The sequence below is a fragment of the Trichomycterus rosablanca genome, chromosome 21 (genome assembly GCF_030014385.1).
Source record: "Trichomycterus rosablanca isolate fTriRos1 chromosome 21, fTriRos1.hap1, whole genome shotgun sequence".
Classification (NCBI taxonomy): domain Eukaryota; kingdom Metazoa; phylum Chordata; class Actinopteri; order Siluriformes; family Trichomycteridae; genus Trichomycterus; species Trichomycterus rosablanca.
In genome coordinates, this window is record NC_086008.1 from 12,678,525 (window position 1) to 12,699,833 (window position 21,309).

A 21,309-nucleotide genomic window follows, 5' to 3' on the forward strand; every position below is an offset into this window, starting at 1 on the left:
AACGAAAAAAAATAAGAGAAATAAAATAAGAACTACAGAAAGAACACAAGAACAAAAGAAAGTAAGCAAAAAGAAAAAAGAAGGAAAGAAAGATAAGAGTAAGAAAAAATGCAAAACAGAAAGAAAAAGATAAATAAATTTAAGAAAAAAAAGAGAGAAAGAAAAGAAAAAAGAAAGCAAAAAAAGAAGGAAGAAAGGAAGGAACAAATAATAAAAAAGAAAAAAAAGAAAAATAAACTAAAAAATGAATGAAAAAACAAAAGAAAAAGTAAAGGAAAAAAAAATGTATAAAAAGAAAACCTCAACCTCAATAAAGAGTGTCTGACCTGACAAGTGCTGTAATTGGGTGTGTAATGTCTAGGTTTTGAATGGTCATGTGTCCACATAAGTTTGGTGCTCTTGGCCTAACAGTGAATCTCTTTACTCCAACATATAGAAACTGGGTCTGTATGAATGAAACTAACTGGCCAGTGGTGTTGTAAGGACTACATTACATTAGTATTAGGACTTTATTGATACTCCAAGGCAAAATAAATCAGGCTCATACGGCGGTCAGGTGGGGGTGGTGTAAGATTTGTGTGTGTGGGCAGTCAGCATCTTGACAGTCTAGTGGACATGCGATTGTTTTGTAACACTCAGGGGAAATCTCTTTTGCCTTCAAGTGAACGTTTTTTATTCAGACATTTAGCAATGATGAAAGGGGTGATGCTAGCGGTCATGTGTGAGGTTTATTCAGCACGCACGCACGCACACGCACACGCACACGCACACACACACACACACACACACACTATTCAGCAGTAGATACCAGTAGTATCATAGTGTAGTAACGCCAACTGGTCAGTATTTTCTGGATTACTTCCTTAAAGGAAAACAAAACAATGAAATTCTGTCAAAGCCCTGGCATTAAATTGCTCTTGACGTTAACAAATAGCAAAACACGCTAACCGTACTGTTCAATTATCCATGTAATGTAATGCTATCTGATTACTGCCTCTATATTTAGCAACACGGGTCCAGATTTGTGGCATGTCCGTGTCAATCTGATTAATTCCACCATAATTTACTCAATGTGGGTCAGGTTTTCATTAAGGTAATTATTTAACTGAATAATTATTTCAGCTCCTGCTTATTCAGCTCCACTTACCATATAGAAGCACTTTGTAGTTCTACAATTACTGACTGTAGTCCATCTGTTACTCTGCATACTTTTTTAGCCTGCTTTCACCCTGTTCTTCAATGGTCAGAACCCCCACAGGACCACTACAGAGCAGGTATTATTTGGGCGGTGGGTCATTCTTAGCACTGCACTGACATTGACATGGTGGTGGTGTGTTAGTGTGTGTTGTGCTGGTATGAGTGGATCAGACACAGCAATACTGATGGAGTTTTTAAACACCTCACTGTTACTGCTGGACTGAGAATAATCCACCAACCAAAAGCTTCCAGCCAATAGCGCCCCGTGGGCAGTGTCCTGTGACCACTGGTGAAGGTCTAGAAGATGACCAAGTCAAACAGCAGCATTAGATGAGCGATCGTCTCTGACTTTACATCTACAAGGTGGACCAACTAGGTAGGAGTGTTTAATAGAGCGGACAGTGAGTGGACACGGTATTTATAAACTCCACTCATACCAGCACAACACACACTAACACACCACCACCATGTCATTGTCACTGAAGTGCTGAGAATGATCCACCACCTAAATAATACCTGCTCTGTGGTGGTCCTGTGGGGGTCCTGACCATTGAAGAACAGGATGAAAGAGGGCTAACAAAGCATGTAGAGAAACAGATGGACTACAGTCAGTAATTGTAGAACTACAAAGTGCTCCTATATGGTAAGTTGGGCTGATAGAATGGACAGTGTGTGTAGAAACAAGGAGGTTGTTTTAATGTTACGGCTGGTGGTTGGTTTACACTTATATTCTGAGCATGCACAGATGACTCACGTCTCAGGTCAATAGATTTTAATGCATTTTCATTTTTGGTTAATGTACATTTAATATAATCTGAAACATCTGGAATTGATTATTCCAGTTGGTTTTGGGCAAAAGTGTCTTTTTTTTCTCCTCTCAGACTACAGAAACTTGCAGAGATTTTATTAAACTATGGACATATTATGAATATATTATAAAATACTACAAAAAACTATTTAATAACAGAAATTACAATAAATACAGAAAAGCGTTACATCCTAAATATGATAACCCATTTCAGTATATGGTGGTGACCTGTCCGACAAAAAAACACTAACATTTTTGGCCGTCTATCTCCTACACCTATATGACTTTAAGTGCAAGCATTTATGTGAAGCCAAAGCAAGCCCGACATTTCTGCCCATTCCAATCTTGCCCAGTAACTAGAGAATTCAGATCTTCAGTGGTAAACGGCTCTCTTGTGATTGGTTGTCAGTCTGATGGACGACCTCAGGGATGCAGCCTAAACAATTGACAAAAAACTGACAAATATTGTAGCACCAGATGTCTCCTATGCTTTCTGTATGTATGCCAGATGCATGACTATTTTCACAATTGACTTGAGCATCTGTGTTCATTATGGCCATGATGCATCACAGCAATTACCAGTGCTATGGCTGTTTAGCCACCATTGGCTTATTGGATGCCAGGGTTTAGTATTAATGAGGCAGTTAGACTAATATGAGTGTGGTATGGAAACGGGAGGTGATTTACCTTACTGTGCTTAGTTAGTGGGGTACTACATACACAACAGGCCATGTCAGAGGGAATGAAGTGCCTTTTTGGTCCAGTCAACGTGCCGATAAGGAATATCTGGAGTATAGTGTGTTTCTCTGTTCCTGTTATGCCTCTTTGTAGTAGTCCTCCACTGACTGGTCTCAAGAAGATCCTGTTGGCTTTACACTCGTCAGAAGGAGTGTAGGCTAGTCTGCAGTTCTCCTCATGGCCAGAATGGATCGTGTGCATTAGACAAGTTGACAGAGCATTGGGGACCTGGGCATGTATTTAAATATGACTGGTATATTAGGATCTGACACACATAACTCAGGGTTATAGATGATTGGCTGTGTCCAGTCATGTTTGGAGGAGTGGTCAATAGAGCAGGTCGCTGCAGAACCACAACGTACTGGATTTCACCTTGGTAGGGCGCAATGCTGGTAGGTAAACTGGCTGTCTTCATTTCCACTAAGTAAGCAACAGTGGTCTTTTTTAAAAGGTAGCACAGGAAATCCAAACTGTCATCTTATGCTAAAAGAATTAGAAGCTGCTAAAGCACAAGTAACACTGTCCACAGTCAAGCAGGCTTCACATTGTAATGAGCTTCAAAACAACAACTGTTTCTTTTGGACAATGGTAGCTCAGTGTGTAGAGCTATGGGCTATCAATCAAAAGGTTGAAGGTTCCCGGCTCTTCCACACAGCCACTGTTGGGCCCTTGAGCAGGGCCCTTAACCCTCTTATTTCCAGGGGTGTCGTACAATGTCTGACCCTGTGCTCCGATGACTGGTTTTAAAAAATATAAAGACCATGGCATCTGAAATGGACCAACAAAAGAGCTTTTTTGCTATGCACTGATCAGCCATATCATTAAAACCACCTCCTTGTTTCTACACTCACTGTCCATTTTATCAGCTCCACTTACCATATAGAAGCACAATTACTGACTGTATTCCATCTGTTTCTCTGAATGCTTTGTTAGCCCCCTTTCATGCTGTTCTTCAATGATTAGGACTCTCCCAGGACCACCACAGAGCAGGTATTATTGAGGTGGTGGATCATTCTCAGTACTACAGTGACACTGACATGGTGGTGGTGTGTTAGTGTGTGTTGTGCTGGTATGAGTGGATCAGACACAGCAGCGCTGCTGGAGTTTTAAACACCTCACTGTCACTACTGGACTGAGAATAGTCCACCAACCATATATATATATATATATGGTTGGTGGACTGCCATACCAAACATATATATGGTTGGTAGCCAACAGCGCCCCGTGGGCAGCGTCCTGTGCCCACTGATGAAGGTCTAGAAGATGACCAACTCAAACAGCAGCAATAGATGAGCGATCGTCTTTACTAACTTTACTAATAATCTACAAGGTGGACCAACTAGGTAGGAGTGTCTAATAGAGTGGACAGCAGGTGGACACTCGGTATTTAAAAACTCCAGCAGCGCTGCTGTGTCTGATCCACTCATACCAGCATAACACACACTAACACACCACCACCATGTCAGTGTTACTGCAGTGCTGAGAATGATCCACCACCTAAATAATACCTACTCTGTGGTGGTCCTGTGGGGGTCCTGACCATTGAAAAACAGCATGATAGGGGGCAGTAATTGTAGAACTACAAAGTGCTCCTATATGATAAGGGCTGGGCTATGATCTGGGCTACAGAAATGCTTGTAAAGACAGTACTGAAGATCAATGCAGCCCAAATAGATCCAACGTCATGATTTACTATCAAAAACGTCCAGCCTTTTCCGTGTACCTTTAATTAGATTTTTAAAAGCCTCCCAGGCTTGCAGAATGACTAAATAATCTCCGTGCCACATATGGAAATGCATTACAAAGATGCAAGGCTAGGCATTAGTTGCATGTATCACGCTGGACAGAATTTGATTCATCACAAAGGAATCGATTCAATGGAAATAGCACATCTAGCTGCTGATATGTATGGACCATAAAGACCAAGAGCCATTGCTTGGGTACAGTGCAATGTCTGCAATTAAGTGCGGTTGACCAGGCCATTCTGACTAACTTGGGCAAGAAGATGCACCCACATCACACTACTTAATGGTAACGAACGTTCAAATCCTGAAGGACCAGAAGCAGTCATTGTGTCATCTTTCCCATTCGCACTCGAATAACCCCCCAGACAGCTCCGAGACAAAGGTTCACCTTAAGCAGAGAGTCGGCAGCTTTGACTGACTGCTCTCACTTGCTGTTTGAAGTTAGACTAAATGCTTCAATACTGTCTCTGAGGTCTCCAGGCGCTCTGCATGAGTGAGACAGAGGAGACATGACATCTGACCATGTGGGAGTTCTTATCACAGTCCCATTACTTACTGTTCTGCTATATGCCCCTGCCATGAGCGTCGGGATGATTGTGTGTGTGTTGATTCGGTTTGGATCAAGATGGATTGAGACTGTGCTAGACGTACACCGGCGGGTGTGTGTGAATAAACACATACATTTATATTTGTAGCTTGAGAGTGTGCAATGTGCTGTGCATGCAAACTAAAGCAAACTACTATTCCTGTATTCTGTTCCAGCGTCTATCTAATTCTTATTCCCTTGAACCATCGGTTCCTATCAAAGATCCAGTCTAGATGTGAACAACTAATCATGAGCTTGAGGGACGTTTCATTCCAACACCCTTGACATGCATATGAATTAGCCTTCCTATGCAGCAACAATAGCCTTCATTATTTTTCTCAATAAGGCTTTCCAAGTGGCGCTCAGGATATTCCGCTAACACACCAGTGCTGGGATTCTAGCTCTGCTACCGGTTGTCTGGGCACCACCTAGCAGGCACAATTGGCAGTGCTTGCAGCAGACGAAATTGGCCACTAAAATTATTAGTTTGTTATTAGCCCAAAGCACCTGTACAGAACTGGAAAAACATGGAGATCAGCAAGTGACTCTCCATGCGCAAGACTGGTCTCACGCACAAACCCACCAAAGTATGGGTGAATAAAAGAGGACGAGTGTGCCAGGTACCATATACGCTACTTGGGCGAGATCGGGGTTCCCAGCATGGAAGACTAATTGGCTAAAGATTTGTGACTTGACTCGGACTCTAGCCTAAAGACTCGTGACTTGACTCGGACTCTATCCTAAAGACTCGTGACTTGACTCAGACTCTAGCCTAAAAACTCGTGACTTGACTCAGACTCTAGCCTAAAGACCTGTGACTTGACTCGGACTCTAGCCTAAAGACTCGTGACTTGACTCGGACTCTAGCCTAAAGACTCGTGACTTGACTCGGACTCTAGCCTAAAGACTCGTGACTTGACTCAGACTCTAGCCTAAAGACTCGTGATTTGACTCGGACTCTAGCTTAAAGACTTGTGACTTGACTCAGACTCTAGCCTAAAGACTTGTGACTTGACTCAAACTCTAGCCTAAACACTCGTGACTTGACTTGGACTCTAGTCTAAAGACGCGTGACTTCACTCTGACTCTAGGCTAAAGACTCGTGACTTGACTCGGACTCTAGTCTAAAGACTTATTACTTGACTCGGACTCTAGCCTAAAGACTCGTGACTTAAATCAGACTCTAGCCTAAAGACTCGTGACATGACTCGGACTCTAGCCTAAAGACTCGTGACTTAAATCAGACTCTAGCCTAAAGACTCGTGACTTGACTCGGACTAGTTATCAAAATGTGTTGCTGAACTCTCTGATTAGAAAGACTGTCCACATACTTTTGCCCATGTAGTGGACATCACTGAAGCAAAACCCAGTGTCATACCAGCAAACCAGACAAGGCCACAACCGATTAAACCCCTCTCATTGTCTTTATATTCTATCTATTCCAGATAAACCTGCAGAGAAAGATGCGGGTCACGGGCTTGATCACCCAGGGGGCCAAGCGCATAGGAAGCCCCGAGTACGTCAAGTCCTACAAAGTGGCCTCCAGCGACGACGGGAAGACGTGGAGGACGTACAAAGTCAAGGGCACGGACGAGGACATGGTGAGATGTGTTTTTAATTAGCTGCCGGCTCAACCTGCCGCTGTCTTCACGTGCTTTAACAGCCCTTCTGATTGGATTTTTTTTTACACCGCTCGAGGATGAAGGACAACAAGTTGAGCCATCAAGGACGGGAGATGCTCCATCATTTTTGACGGAGCCCCTCCCGCCGGTTTCTATTACCCTGCCTCACTTCACGTTCCTATTTTATTTTCCTTTTTATATGAAATCTCTATTGACATTGGGTGGATATGATTGCTACCATTGTCTAGAGTGTTTCACTTCTTGATTGCTGTCATTTATCTGTGCTTGCTGGGAGTAGGTACATTAAGTTGAAGTTGTTTTTGTCTTATGACAGTATGACAAAGGTATTTAATAAAATAGGGTGTACTTATCTCTGAAATAATGCTTGGGACTAATACAAAATTCTGTTTTAAAGGGTTTACTGTTTATATTTATATGTTTATACAACCCCAGATCAGACAGTAAGGAAAATGCAAAAAAAATAAAAACACAGTGTTTCTTACATTTACTTTGACTTTTATTTGATTGCGGACAGTTTAAACACGAGATATGTCATGTTTTATCTGCTCGACTTCATTTCATTTATTAATAAATATCCATTCCTGCATTTCAATCCTGCAACACATTCCAAAGAACGTTTGGAAAGGGGCAGTTTAGGGCTAGTGATGAGGTGAAAAAACTAAATAATGATGTGATTCCAAACATGTGACTGTGATCATGGTTTGGTGCAAAAGCAGCATCCAGGAAAGGCTGAGTCTTTGATGAGCAAAGATTGGAAGGGATTTGCATATTTCTCCCTCTACAGTGCATAATATCATTAAACGATTCAAGGAATCAGGAGGAATTTTAGTGTGTAAAGGCCGAGGGTGCAAGCTTAAGCTGAACCCCTGTGAATTTCGATCCCTCAGATGGCACTGCATCAAGAGCTAAATAAATATGTAAATGCTTTACTGTCCCAACTTTTTTTGGAACGTGTTTCAGGCCTGAAATGCAGGAATGGATGTTTATTAATAAATGAAATTAAGTTGAGCAGATAAAACATAAAATATCTCGGGTTCATCCTGTAAGTGTAAGAAACTTTTTTATTATTTGCATTTTCCATACTGTCCCAACTTTTTCTGATTTGGGGTTGTAAATAGAAAGAGTCATTTTGAACATTTATTGGCTGAAAATGTCAAGTGCTGTCAGGCCTGGAATAATGCACATAAAGAACACGATTTTAATGATTTAACTTAGTTCAGAAATCAATATTTGATGGAATAACCCTGATTTTCAATCACAGCTTTCATGAATTTTTCACATTGCTGTTGGGGAACTTAATGCCACTCCTGCCATATATAAATATATAACACATTAAAACCACCTCCTTGCTTCTACACACACTGTCCATTTTATCAGCTCCACTTACCATATAGAAGCACTTTGTGGTTCTACAATTACTGACTGTAGTCCATCTGTTTCTCTACATACTTTTTAGCCTGCTTTACCCTGTTCTTTAATAGCCAGGGCTCCCACAGGACCACCACAGAGCAGATATTATTTGGGTGGTGGATAATTCTCAGTCCAGCAGTGACAGTGAGGTGTTTAAAAACTCCATCAGCATTGCTGTGTCTTATCCACTCATACCAGCACAACACACACTAACACACCACCACCATGTCATTGTAACTGCAGTGCTGAGAATAATCCACCACCTAAATAATACCTGCTCTGTAGTGGTCCTGGGAGAGTCCTGACCATTGAAGAACAGCATGAAAGGGGGCTAACAAAGCTTGCAGAGAAACAGATGGACTACAGTCAGTAATTGTAGAACCACAAAGTGCTTCTAAGTGGAGCTGATAAAATGGACAGTGAGTGTAGAAACAAGGAGGTGGTTTTAATGTTATGGCTGATCAGTGAATATATGTACTGTATATGGGAACTCCAGGTACCAATACCAACCACAAACCAGGCTTAAGATCTGCAACAACAGCATTGATATGTCACTGAATGTCTGTCTCGATCTGGCTGTTCATGTGCAGATTTTCCGAGGTAATGTGGACAACAACACCCCCTCGGCCAACTCCTTCACCCCACCCATTGAGGCTCAGTACGTGAGAATCTACCCTCAGGTCTGCAGAAGACACTGCACTATGCGCATGGAGCTCCTGGGATGTGAACTCACAGGTTAGTCTGCAACATTACAGTAGTGTCACTTTTTTATTATTATTTATATAGAGTGATTTTGGAACAGCTGAAGAACAAGGAACAGAACTATGGGTCTCCCTTTATACTGCTCTAGTAACATCACACTGGGTGTTGGACTTTGGAAGTTGTTTCTTATCTGCTTACGACAGCTTAACAAGACATGTTGCTTATCTCTGTACTTTAGACTCCCAGTCACATCTCAATGCACAAGTAGCAAGGCACTGACAAATAAAACCACTGAATGCATCCATTAAACTGTACACAAAGTAGTTATTTAAGGAAAATCAGTCAAAGTCTAGTCAAATATAATGACTTCCAAGGGGGTTCTATACCACAGACATCCCAAGTTGCAAAAACTAATTTCAGGGAGGTACCCCCGGACCTCCACCCTGACCCCCCAAGCCCCCCACCCCCCACCCCCCCAAAAAAGCTAAAAAACCTCTCGCACACACCAAAGGATATGGGTGATAACAGAACTTTTAGGAGCTGCTAACTGAGCTACTGTATACTACATAGTGCACTAGATAGTGTGAAAGATAATATAATTATGTTCCCTACATAGTTCCCTAGATAGTATTTTAGATATGTTTTAGATAATTTATGTTCCCTACGTAGTGCACTAGATAGTGAATTATACAATTGGTTTATGTTCCCTACACAGTGCACTAGATTGTATATCAGATCACGGATTTATGTTCCCTACATAGTGCACTAAATTGTATATCAGATAACGTGTTTATCTTCCCTACATAGTGCACTAGATAGTGTATTACATAAGTAATTATGTTCCCTACATAGTGCACTAGATTGTATATCAGATCACGGATTTATGTTCCCTACATAGTGCACTAGATAGTGTATTACATAATTAATTATGTTTCCTACATAGTGCACTAAATTGTATATCAGATAACGTATTTATGTTCCCTACATAGTGCACTAGACAGTACAGTATATTAGACACTTGATAACGAATTTATGTTCCCTACGTAGTGCACTAGACAGTATATTAGACACTTGATTTATGTTTCCTACACAGTGCGCTAGATTATATATCAGATAACGGATTTATGTTCCCTACATAGTGCACTAGACGGTATATTACACACTTGATTTATGTTTCCGACACAGTGCGCTAGATTATATATCAGATCATGGATTTAATACGCAATCTGGAAAAAAGTCTGTGTCGCCTGCGTGCGCGTGTGTGCGCGGCTCTTGGCCGCTCGTTCTAGATTCCGGGAGATTTTATCTGACTTGCGGCCATCAGGGAGCCGCTATGTATATGCGGGAGACTCCCGGAACTTCCGGGAGACTTGGGATGTCTGATACCAGCAAAATAAAAGTCAAAGTTTCTGCATGTATATTTCATTAGACAACCCACAAAACCCACAATACCCACAATAAACTGGAATTCAATGTACCAATAGGTTGTAACCCATGAGTTCTAACTCCCCCCAGTGTCCACACACCCTGCTGTGAGTCGTTTCCCATGTCTGACAATCAGGTTGTCACAATGCAGCTAAACCCCAGGTTAATCTTGATCTATTTGTCTCTGCAGGCTGCTCTGAGCCTCTGGGCTTGAAGTCTGGTCACGTTCAAGATCACCAGATCACAGCGTCCAGCACCTTCCGAACTCTCAACATGGACATGTTCACCTGGGAGCCCAGCAAAGCCCGTCTGGATAAGCAGGGCAAAGTGAACGCCTGGACAGCAGGACACAGTGATCAGTCCCAGTGGCTACAGGTATTACACACAGCCCATTCTTTCTGTACAGCATGACTGGCATCGCATTAACTCGGCTGGCAAACCAGGGCCAGACTTTCTGAACCTTTTCTAATGTAATTCCTTCCTCAACTCCCTCCAAATAAGTTCACACCACTGCTATTATATTTTAATCGCCAGATACACTCAAAAGTCAAAGGTATGTGGAATGTATCTGACCATAAGATTGTTGGACATCCTACTTTAAAACCATTGAGATTATTATGGAGTTGCTGACCCCCAACCCCCTCCAAAGACTATAACTATCTCTAGTTTTCTGAAAAGGCATTTAATACTTTGAGGTGTATCTGTGGGGATTGTGTTCATTCAATCTAAAGAGATTTTTTTTGGTCAGACACTGATCTTGGACAAGAAATGCCTGGCTTTAATGTTTCATTTCATCCCAAAGATGCTCAGTTGGTTTGAGGCTGAGATCCATTTCTTAATTTATTTTTTGTGCAAAGAGGCACAGTCTGGAGTGCTGGAACTGAGAAATGCCTTCTACAAATTATTGTCATTAATTATAAGCATTTTTATTTCTATTCTATTGGACTTAATAATAAGGATGGGTCCACATACGTTTGGCTATAGTGTTATCTATACGTTATGCAGTATATAGTATCCATTTTATCAGCTCCACTTACCATATAGAAGCACTTTGTAGTTCTACAATTACTGACTGTAGTCCATCTGTTTCTCTACATATTTTTTTGCCTGCTTTTACCCTGTTCTTCAATGGTCAGGACCCCCACAGGACCACTACAGAGCAGGTATTATTTAGGTGGTGGATCATTCTCAGCACTGCAGTGACACTGACATGGTGGTGGTGTGTTAGTGTGTGTTGTGCTGGTATGAGTGAATCAGACACAGCAGTGCTGCTGGAGTTTTTAAATACTGTGTCCACTCATTGTCTACTCTGTTAGACACTCCTACCTAGTTGGTCCACCATGTAGATGTAAAGTCAGAGACGATCGCTCATCTATTGCTGCCGTTTGAGTTGGTCATCTTCAAGACCATCAGTGGTCACAGGTCGCTGCCTACGGGGCGCTGTTGGCTGGATGTTTTTGGTTGGTGGACTATTCTCAGTCCAGCAGTAACAGTGAGGCATTGCTGTGTCTTATCCACCCATACCAGCACAACACACACTAACACACCACCACCATATGTCAGTGTCACTGCAGTACTGAGAATGATCCACCACCCAAATAATACCTGCTCTGTGCTGGTCATGTGGGGGACCTGACCATTGAAGAACAGCATGAAACGGGGCTAACAAAGCATGCAGAGAAACAGATGGACTACAGTCAGTAATTGTAGAACTACAAAGTGCTTCTATATGGTAAGTGGAGCTGATAAAATGGACAGTGAGTAGAAACAAGGAGGTGGTTTTAATGTTATGGCTGATCGGTGTATGTTTTCTTAAATGAAGATCTAGCTGCTTTGTGTTTACAGTTCTTTATTAAGCACTGATTAAAATAACATTGCCAAATGTTTCAAAACCCAATTGGTAATTAATAAATAATGTCCTGATACTTTTGATGTAGTAAACAAAGCTGATCATGTTTAACCCTCACGATAAAAACCGCAGTCACGACATTCATGCTCTTTTTTCAGGCAGCTTGTTAAAATTAATCATGGAAATATTTAATGGACTGATCATTTAATTCTGTAAGATTTTGACTGAACGGCTCAACTTTTTGTACTTCACTCCAAAAATGGCATGGTAAACCATTTATCTTCAGTAGCAGAGTGGCAATGCAAGGCTGTGCAGTCAGCGCTCATTAAGGTAACTGATCACTTTATCCGGACATTTAGCAAGAGCTATTTATCAGCCAGCCCAACAAACTGCAATTACTTTGCTTTTGACAGAACCATAAGAAGCACCTAATACCACAAACACAGACACTAAAATGTATGCATACTTTTGTTTTGACTATGTGCAAATAAAGTATGTACTGGGTTGAGTCTGGAGAATGTAATGTTAAGTATTACTCACAGCCCATTCTTTCTGTACAGCATGACTGGCATCCCATTACCTCGATTGGTAAACCAGGGACAGACTGAGTGAAAATAAATAACTGAATTAAGGATACATACATATAAAGTATGTTAGGTTTTAATATAATTACTTAACATTTTTTATGTAATTACACATGAAACTATACATATTAGTACTTTGTAATTATCCTAGCTTCCACACACAACCTTGGATTAGCTATATTGTTATGTTTATTACAGCTCATCATATTAGATGTTATTGTATTACCAGTTTAACTGGCGACCTCGGTCTGTATTTTACCTGAATGAACACATCACAGAGATAATACAACCTAAAACACTGTTTTATATTATTGCATATACAGAATGCACCGATCAGCCATAACATTAAAACCACCTCCTTGTTTCTACACACACTGTCCATTTTATCAGCTCCACTTACCATATAGAAGCACTTTGTAGTTCTACAATTACTGACTGTAGTCCATCTGTTTCACTGCATGCTTTGTTAACCCTCTTTCATGCTGTTCTTCAATGGTCAGGACTCTCCTAGGACCACTACAGAGTAGGTATTATTTAGGTGGTGGATCATTCTCAGCACTGCACTGACACTGACATGGTGGTGTGTTAGTGTGTGTTGTGCTGATCTATGTGGATAAAACACAGCAGTGTTGATGGAGTTTTTAAACACCTCACTGTCACTGCTGAACAGAGAATTGTACACCAACCAAAAATATCCAGTCAACAGCGCCCCACGGGCAGCGTCCTGTGACCCCTGATGAAGGTCTAGAAGATGACCAACTCAAACAGCAGCAATAGATGAGAGATCGTCTCTGACTTTACATCTACAAGGTAGACCAACTAGGTAGGAGTGTCTAATAGAGTGGACAGTGAGTGGACACGGTATTTAAAAACTCCAGCAGCACTGCTGTGTCTGACTCACTCATAACAGCACAACACACACCAACACACCACCACCATGTCATTGTCACTGCAGTGCTGAGAATGATCCACCAGGGTGAAAGCAGGCTAAAAATGTATGTAGAGAAACAGATGGACTACAAAGTGCTTCTATATGGTAAGTGGAGCTGATAAAATGGACAGTGAGTGTAGAAACAAGGAGGTGGTTTTAATGTTATGGCTGATCAGTGTATATTGCAGCTATGTTCAGTGTTGTACTGCATGTGCCACTTGACTAAATTGAGACCTATTGATTAGTCTACATCAAGCAATCAAACTCGAGAACTTTCAGTGCTGACTCTTGATTTTAAAATGCATTTGCACATTTGCAGAGTAGCGCAAATGCGGCAGAATATTTGAATCAGAGTTTATGAAATTTTCTTTCATGGTCATGAGAATTCTAAGAGTGTAATGCCGAGTCCTAGACCCTCTTTCTACTTCATGGTGAAAAATGGATTATCTGCGACCCCACAGAATCACTTCCGGCTAATAGATTAATTGAATGAATCAAGCTTAATGACAAATTAAGTGTTCCAATTAATCAAGAGAGATGCATTGCTTATTGCTTAAAAAGGAAATTCAGAAAGAACTCGACCGAGCAGAACAAATGTTCTGTTTTGACACATCTTGTCCCTATCGTGCATTATTCAAAATCTGTACTTTAGAGGTATGACAATATGAGACTGGGCTGGGAGGTATAGCGCAAAATATCAATATACACTGACCAGGCATAACATTATGAAAACTGACAGGTGAAGTGAATAACACTGATTATCTCTTCATCACGGCACCTGTTAGTAGGTGGGATATATTAGGCAGCAAGTGAACATTTTATCCTCAAAGTTGATGTGTTAGAAGCAGGAAAAATGGACGAGCGTGAGGATTTGAGCGAGTTTGACAAGGGCCAAATTGTGATGGCTAGACGCTCTTGTAGGGTGCTCCCGGTCTGCAGTGATCAGAATCTATCAAAAGTGGTTCAAGGCTCTACATTCCGCAGATCTCAATCCAATCGTGCATCTGTGGGATGTGCTGGACAAACAAGTCCGATCCACGGAGGCCCCACCTCACAACTTACAGGAGTTGAAGGATCTGCTGCTAACATCTTGGTGCCAGATACCTTAGCACACCTTCAGGGGTCTAATGGAGTCCATGCCTCGTTGGGTCAGGGCCGTTTTGGCAGCAAAAGGGGGACCAACACAATATTAGGAAGGTGGTCATAATGTTATGCCTGATCAGTGTGTTCAGATAGTATTTTTTACTTGATATTAAAAATTGACCATATTTGTTAAATCGAGTATGCCTAGGATATGCGAGTTCCTTGAGTGTGTTTAAAACACGACACAAAAGAACTGTGCTCCCACGCTCCCTCTTTCTCCCGAGTATGAGCAGACCATGTTGGCCCACCATTGCTTGTGTATGCCGCTGTAGCAGTATCCTTACCAGGTCTACCTTACATTTACATTTAAGGCATTTAGCAGACGCCTTTATCCAAAGCGACTTACATTAGTTACAGTATACAGTACAGTCTGAGCAATTGAGGGTTTAGGGCCTTGCTCAAGGGCCTAACAGCAGCAACCTGGTACTGGTGGGCTTGAACCAGCAATCTTCTGATTACTAGTCCAGTACCTTAACTATTAGGCTACAGCTTGCCCCAGCTTGCCCTGTTCAGATCGCTGTACAGTTCAACCTACACAACTTGATCTCTTGTAATCTGGAGTATTTTAAGTTGTGGTTTTCAAACTACACACCTGATCAGCGATAGGGGGTCACACACTACACCATCTATCACCAGGAGGAATCTTAGACGAGTCTGTCTGGTCTCCTAAACTACATTTTGTCACAAAAACACACGCAAAGAGACCACTGAAGTCGTGCGTCATTCTGTAGTCCTCGTTATGCCCATATTTGGAGACCCGGGTCTAACTCAGATTTCCTATGGGAAAAATGAATAGGGTTTTCAAAAAATCGACTCTAACGCATCCTGTGCTAAATAAACCTGTTCAGAACTCTTTCGTTTTGTCCTGTGTACATTTTTCTCCGGTACATCACTGGATCCTCTGAATTACGAGGTTGTTAAAGGGTCGTAATACTAATAATGCTAAACGAAAGCTAATGCTACTGCGCATTAATTAGACGTCACTGAACTACACCGATCAAATCAACGGAACGAGCGGCTCGCTTTTGGTTAGTACAACCAAAGGCGTAACACCCAACCATCCTTGCTTTCTACTTTAATGTAGCTACCTACTAAAAATATCAACCAAAACTTGTGAATATCACTGCACTGTTACTCTGGTGAATCGCGCTGCTTCGTGCAGTTATTTAAGAGGCTTATAAAAGAAAAAAAAAGAAAAAATTAAAAGGCTTTCAGTTTAGTGACGTCAATTCAGTGCGCAGTAGCATTAGCTTACATGTAGCAATATTCATATTTTGACTCCTTAACGACTTCATAATTCAGAGGATCCAGTGATAATAGACAGAAGAATCTCCATAAAACAAAACGTAACAGCTCTGGAAAATTTTTTTATGACTACAGGATGCGAGATGTCATTTTTCCTATTCAAAATTTCTCTTAGACCCGGGTTACCAAATATGGGCATAACAACATGGCGTGGCCTACAAAATGACGACACGACTTCAGTGGTCTAGTGACAAAGGGTGATAATGATACGATGTCCAAATATGATGATTATCATCAAGAAGCTAGCAATTTAAGTTGTTTGTGTGCTGGTATGAAAAGAAAAGAAAAGAATCTGGTTGAAGGAGTGGATATGGCTATGGCTATGGTTTGGCGTGGATGATAAGGTCACAAATACTGTAAAGCTTGTATGTGTGTTGGTGTATTCTGACAAACTATATTATGCCCCTGTTCCACACATTTACAACTCCTCCCACAGGTTCTCATTGGCTGTAGGTAGTTTGACACTGCACTCAATGCCAATCATAACCTGATCTTAACTACAGGATTCACCGACAGGTTCAGATATTTAGCATGCTAGATACTTTTCTTGAGTCTGTATGCAATCTGCAAGCCGCTCGGATTGAGTCGTTGAACAGAATATGGCAGAATTTCCAACAGTACTGAGACGTCCAGTCACCCTGTAAATAATCTCGGTAAATATTCTTACACCAAGCATTTTTATGCATATTTGCACATTTATGGTATTGCTGTCTGCACAGTCAGTTTAAAAATGACTGCCTGCTGCAGTGCAGAGATGTTTAGCATTACAAAAGACGTCAGAATTGAGTATAAAGACATACCCAAAGCTTTGTTACATGTATTGTATATTATTTCCATCATTCCTAATGATTTGTTTATATATCTAATTACTTCTACTACTTAGCCACAAAGAAATAGTACTCATATTTTAAAAAGATACTGCTAAGGCAAAACCGGCTACTTCACCTTTATTCTAAAAACAGTCTACCTCAGCATGGCATAGGTCCTGATTCATTGCAGAAGGGCTAGCTCTGTGCTAATGCCATAAGTCTTTTAACTCCCAAAGGTCTGTGTTTTGCCCTTGCTTAACTGTTGGCAAGTGTAGAAGTTGCCAGGAAATGCAGAACTCAGAATTTAGAATTACTTAGGCAAATGCAAAAACATAAGATTTTATCCCATCAATCCCATAATTTATAGTTTGTTTTGCCGCTCAGGTGGCGCAGCGGTAAAAAGACACGCTGTAACCAGGGCTGGATTCTGAGTACATCGTATCGAATCCAGCTCTGCCTTACCGGTTCGAGGCTGAGTGGCTGCATGAGCAACGATTGGCCGGTTGCTCAGTTGGGGGGCGGGACAAAGAACCGGATGTGGGTCTCTCTCTGTCAGAATGCGATTACGACATCTGCCGGCTGATTAGAGGCGCCTGCACAGAGATGAGGAGGAGTGCCCTTAGGGTGTGTCTCTCCGCATGCAACGCTAGGTGGCACACAACACTCGTCAAAGTGTGGGTGGCAAAAATGGGATATGGGTTCGCTTCGATCTCCTCGGTCAGGGCAGGGTTCAGCATAGACAGAGAGGAAGCACGATGCAAATTGAACAATTGGATGCGCTAAAGGGGGAGAAAAAAAAAAATAATAATAGATATTTCCTTGTAGCTGTTTGTATTGTAGAATTTTGCTCTAATGCTGTTCATCTGTTGGCATGAATAGAGGATGTGTTTAATAGACATTCTGGATCCACAGAGGGGGCAAGTGGGGCCCTGCTCCCCTTTTAGCAAGTATGAATAGGTCAGTTTGGTGTGTCCTATGCATCATCTTAAGTATATACATTGTTCCCATCATTTCTTGGGGTAATGAGCTCTATCTAAAGTTGGATGGCAAGTAGGGGCATTGTTGGATCGGGGATGTTACGGCTTGCTTTGCTGTCAAGTCTGCTTGTTCATTTCCTTTAAGGCCACAATTTTTTAGTTGCTAACTTAAAGTAATGCAATATAAGGCAATCTGGCAGTTCTTATGGACCATGCATTACACTGATCAGCCATAACATTAAAACCACCTCCATGTTTCTACACTCACTGTACATTGTACCATATACAAGCATTTTGTAGTTCTACAATTATTAACTGTAGTCCATCTGTTTATCTGCATGCTTTGTTAGCCCCCTTTCATGCTGTTCTTCAATGCTCAGGATCCCCAGAAGACCACCACAGAGCAGGTATTATTTAGGTGGCGGATCATTCAGAACTGCAGTGACACTGACATGGTGGTGGTGTGTTAGTGTGTGTTGTGCTGGTATGAGTGGATCAGACACAGCAGCGCTGCTGGAGTTTGTAAACACCGTGTCCACTCACTGTCCACTCTATTAGACACTCCTACCTAGTTGGTCCACCTTGTAGATGTAAAGTCAGAGACGATCGCTCATCTATTGCTGCTGTTTGAGTTGGTCATCTTCTAGACCTTCGGCAGTGCTCACAGGACCCTGCCCACAGGGCGCTGTTGGCTGGATATATTTTTGGTTGGTGGACTATTCTCAGTCCAGCAGGGACAGTGAGGTGTTTAAAAACTCCAGCAGCACTGCTGTGTCTGATCCACTCATACCAGCACAACACACACTAACACACCACCACCATGTCAGTGTCACTGCAGTTCTGAGAATGATCCAACACCTAAATAATACCTGCTCAGTAGTGGTCATGTGGGGGTCCTGACCATTGAGGAGCTAACAAAGCATGCAGAGAAACAGATGGACTACAGTCAGTAATTGTAGAACTACAAAGTGCTTCTATATGGTAAGTGGAGCTGATAAAATGGACTGTAAGTATAGAAACAAGGAGGTGGTTTTAATGTTATGGTTGATCAGTGTAAGTTCCAACACAGCAAACACAAAGAACACATTTGGAGAGGTTTGCTATAATTAATTTACTTGTAATGTTTAATACAATTTATTTCCAATTACAGGAAGGCTTTAGGCTTTTTAGAGCAGTGGTAGCTCAACGGTTAAAGTACTGGACTAATCGGAAGGTCCACTGTTGGATCCTTAAACCAAAAAGCACCAAAAGAAAATTTGTGTTCAGCTACCAGCTAAAACAGTTATGCTGTGCCAAAGAGTGGTATGTAAGGTCGTTTTTAGTCACTGCCATTTACAACTAGGCTCTCTATAGTCGAGGCTAAAAAAAAAAAAAAAAACATTTGTGTGGTCAGGCAGTGATTTTGGACCAATTTGATTTCAGGGATCTGTGAAGGCCACTAGAGGCTTTTTTTTCCTTCCTTTTTTTCCACTGCAAACTTGTTGAACCTTGTCTGTATGGACCTTACCATGTTGCACAAGAAACAAACATGCTGAAACAGACTCAAACTGTTGTCGTACCACAAGTGGTGTACACATACTTTTGGCCAAACAGTGTATTATATAGAAACATATGAAAATATGTTACCGTGGTGATCACTGGCAAAGTCAAAGCGACGTATTTTACACGTACCATCAAATCATGTAGGACTTTACATTCAAATCGCATAAACATTCATTCCATCATCGCACCATTCACCCTCTTTTTTATTTATTTTTTTAGACCACCACTTCATTAAAAATATAGAACAGACCAGCGCTTCTCGTATTCTGGTGGTTTGTATTAGAAGCACATTCTGATTTAATCCATTAGAGTGAAGCAGCAAGGTCACAGTCTCTGCACTTCAATTTTAGAATTGCTAATATCTCAAAAGTTGCTTCATCAGGAGGGATGGATGGATTTTTTCAACTCTGACTTAAAGCTTGGATAAATCGCAACTGCAACATGCTAATGCCACCTATGTGGGTCATGTCCTCTTTTAAGGTTATAGATATTTAAACATCTATAAAAGTAATCTGGAAAAGACAGAGAAAACATAAGCATCACCTGAAAACAGAAGAACACCGTAGAGGCAATTATCTTAATTTTCTCATTCTCATTCTCATTAAATGATGCAGGTAGGGACAGTGGGTAGAGATTTGAGCTATCACTCGGTAGATTGTCAGTTCAAATCCAGGCTCTGCTATGCAGCCACTGTTGGGCCCTTGTGCATGGGCCTTAACCCTGTCTGCTCTATGGGTTTGCTCCCACACAAGCTGGGATATGCAGAAAAAGAATTTCATAGTACTTTAAATGTGTATATGTATATATGACACAAAAAGGCATTCATTCTTCTTAAATATAAAACAAACTGGATGCTATCAGGATTCTTTTAACATATACATGCCAAATTCCAAATGACTTGCTTTACATAAGGTTTAAATTGAATGTTTCGAGACCCTATATTGTGAGCCTTCATCAAAACGTGCTCAAATTACTTCTTCCAACACACTTTTTCACACACACTTTTTGAGTCTCAGTTGCTACAATAGTAAATAATCATAAGCTTTAAGAGATATGTACCCTCTTTCCTTACGAATACAAATAATGTCAGTTGTTTATACCAGTACAAAAGTGGGTGTCATTCAAATGGCTTTAGATTTGTTCCAATTTAGAAGCAGATGTGCTTTCAAGACTTGTCATTGGTATAATTTGCAGCAAGTTTCAGCCATTTCAGCAAGCTTGTAAATCATTGCTTATGTCTGGAATGAGATTTTAATGGGTGGATGAGTGGATGGATGGATGGATGAGTGGATGGATGGATGGATGGATGGGTGTATGGATAGGTGGATGGATGGATGGATGGGTGGATAGCTAGCTAGCTAGCTAGACAGACAGACAGACAGATTAACAACAAACTATGACGCTAATATTGGAGTGGCACAGTGATTTTCTGGGTTAAATTTTAAAGAAATTTGGTTCTATTTTGTATTAGTATTACTGATATCATTAACTTACTGGTGGTACTTTTAATAGCTTAGCATTAAATTTGTCTACCATTTGATTGTTGCTATTTATGCAATTGTATGAATGATAGAAGATGCAATCTCAGACCATCACTCAGGCTAACGCATGAGAAGACTGCCTTGGATATATTTTAACACTGTCATTAAGAAATAAAGTGCATGTGCAATAAAAACAGACCCTACTTCTGCTACAACACTCACTACATCTGGAAATAATGTCCACGCAAAAAAATCTAAAGCTAACCTGCAGAGCACATGCTTAAAATCAACCACTACTAAATGCTAGAGATGATGACAAGAATTCTTCGAAAATCATGCTATGTTGAAAAGAACGACCACTAATGATCACTAATCATTGATGGAAATAAATGCCAACAATCTTGTTTCCAAATCTATTGGAGAGCCTTTCAAGA

The 21,309-nt window shown here is 41.1% G+C and overlaps 1 protein-coding gene across 1 annotated transcript in view; it reads left to right on the forward strand.

Annotated features, from left to right (window-relative positions):
• Positions 1-21,309, forward strand: part of edil3a (EGF-like repeats and discoidin I-like domains 3a) — a 287,021-nt gene that overhangs the window by 200,646 nt on the left and 65,066 nt on the right. Inside the window, exons 6-8 of the mRNA XM_063017541.1 lie at positions 6,520-6,675; positions 8,718-8,862; positions 10,445-10,629. Coding sequence (XP_062873611.1) covers positions 6,520-6,675; positions 8,718-8,862; positions 10,445-10,629 — 486 coding nt within the window. The remainder of the gene's footprint in view (positions 1-6,519; positions 6,676-8,717; positions 8,863-10,444; positions 10,630-21,309) is intronic.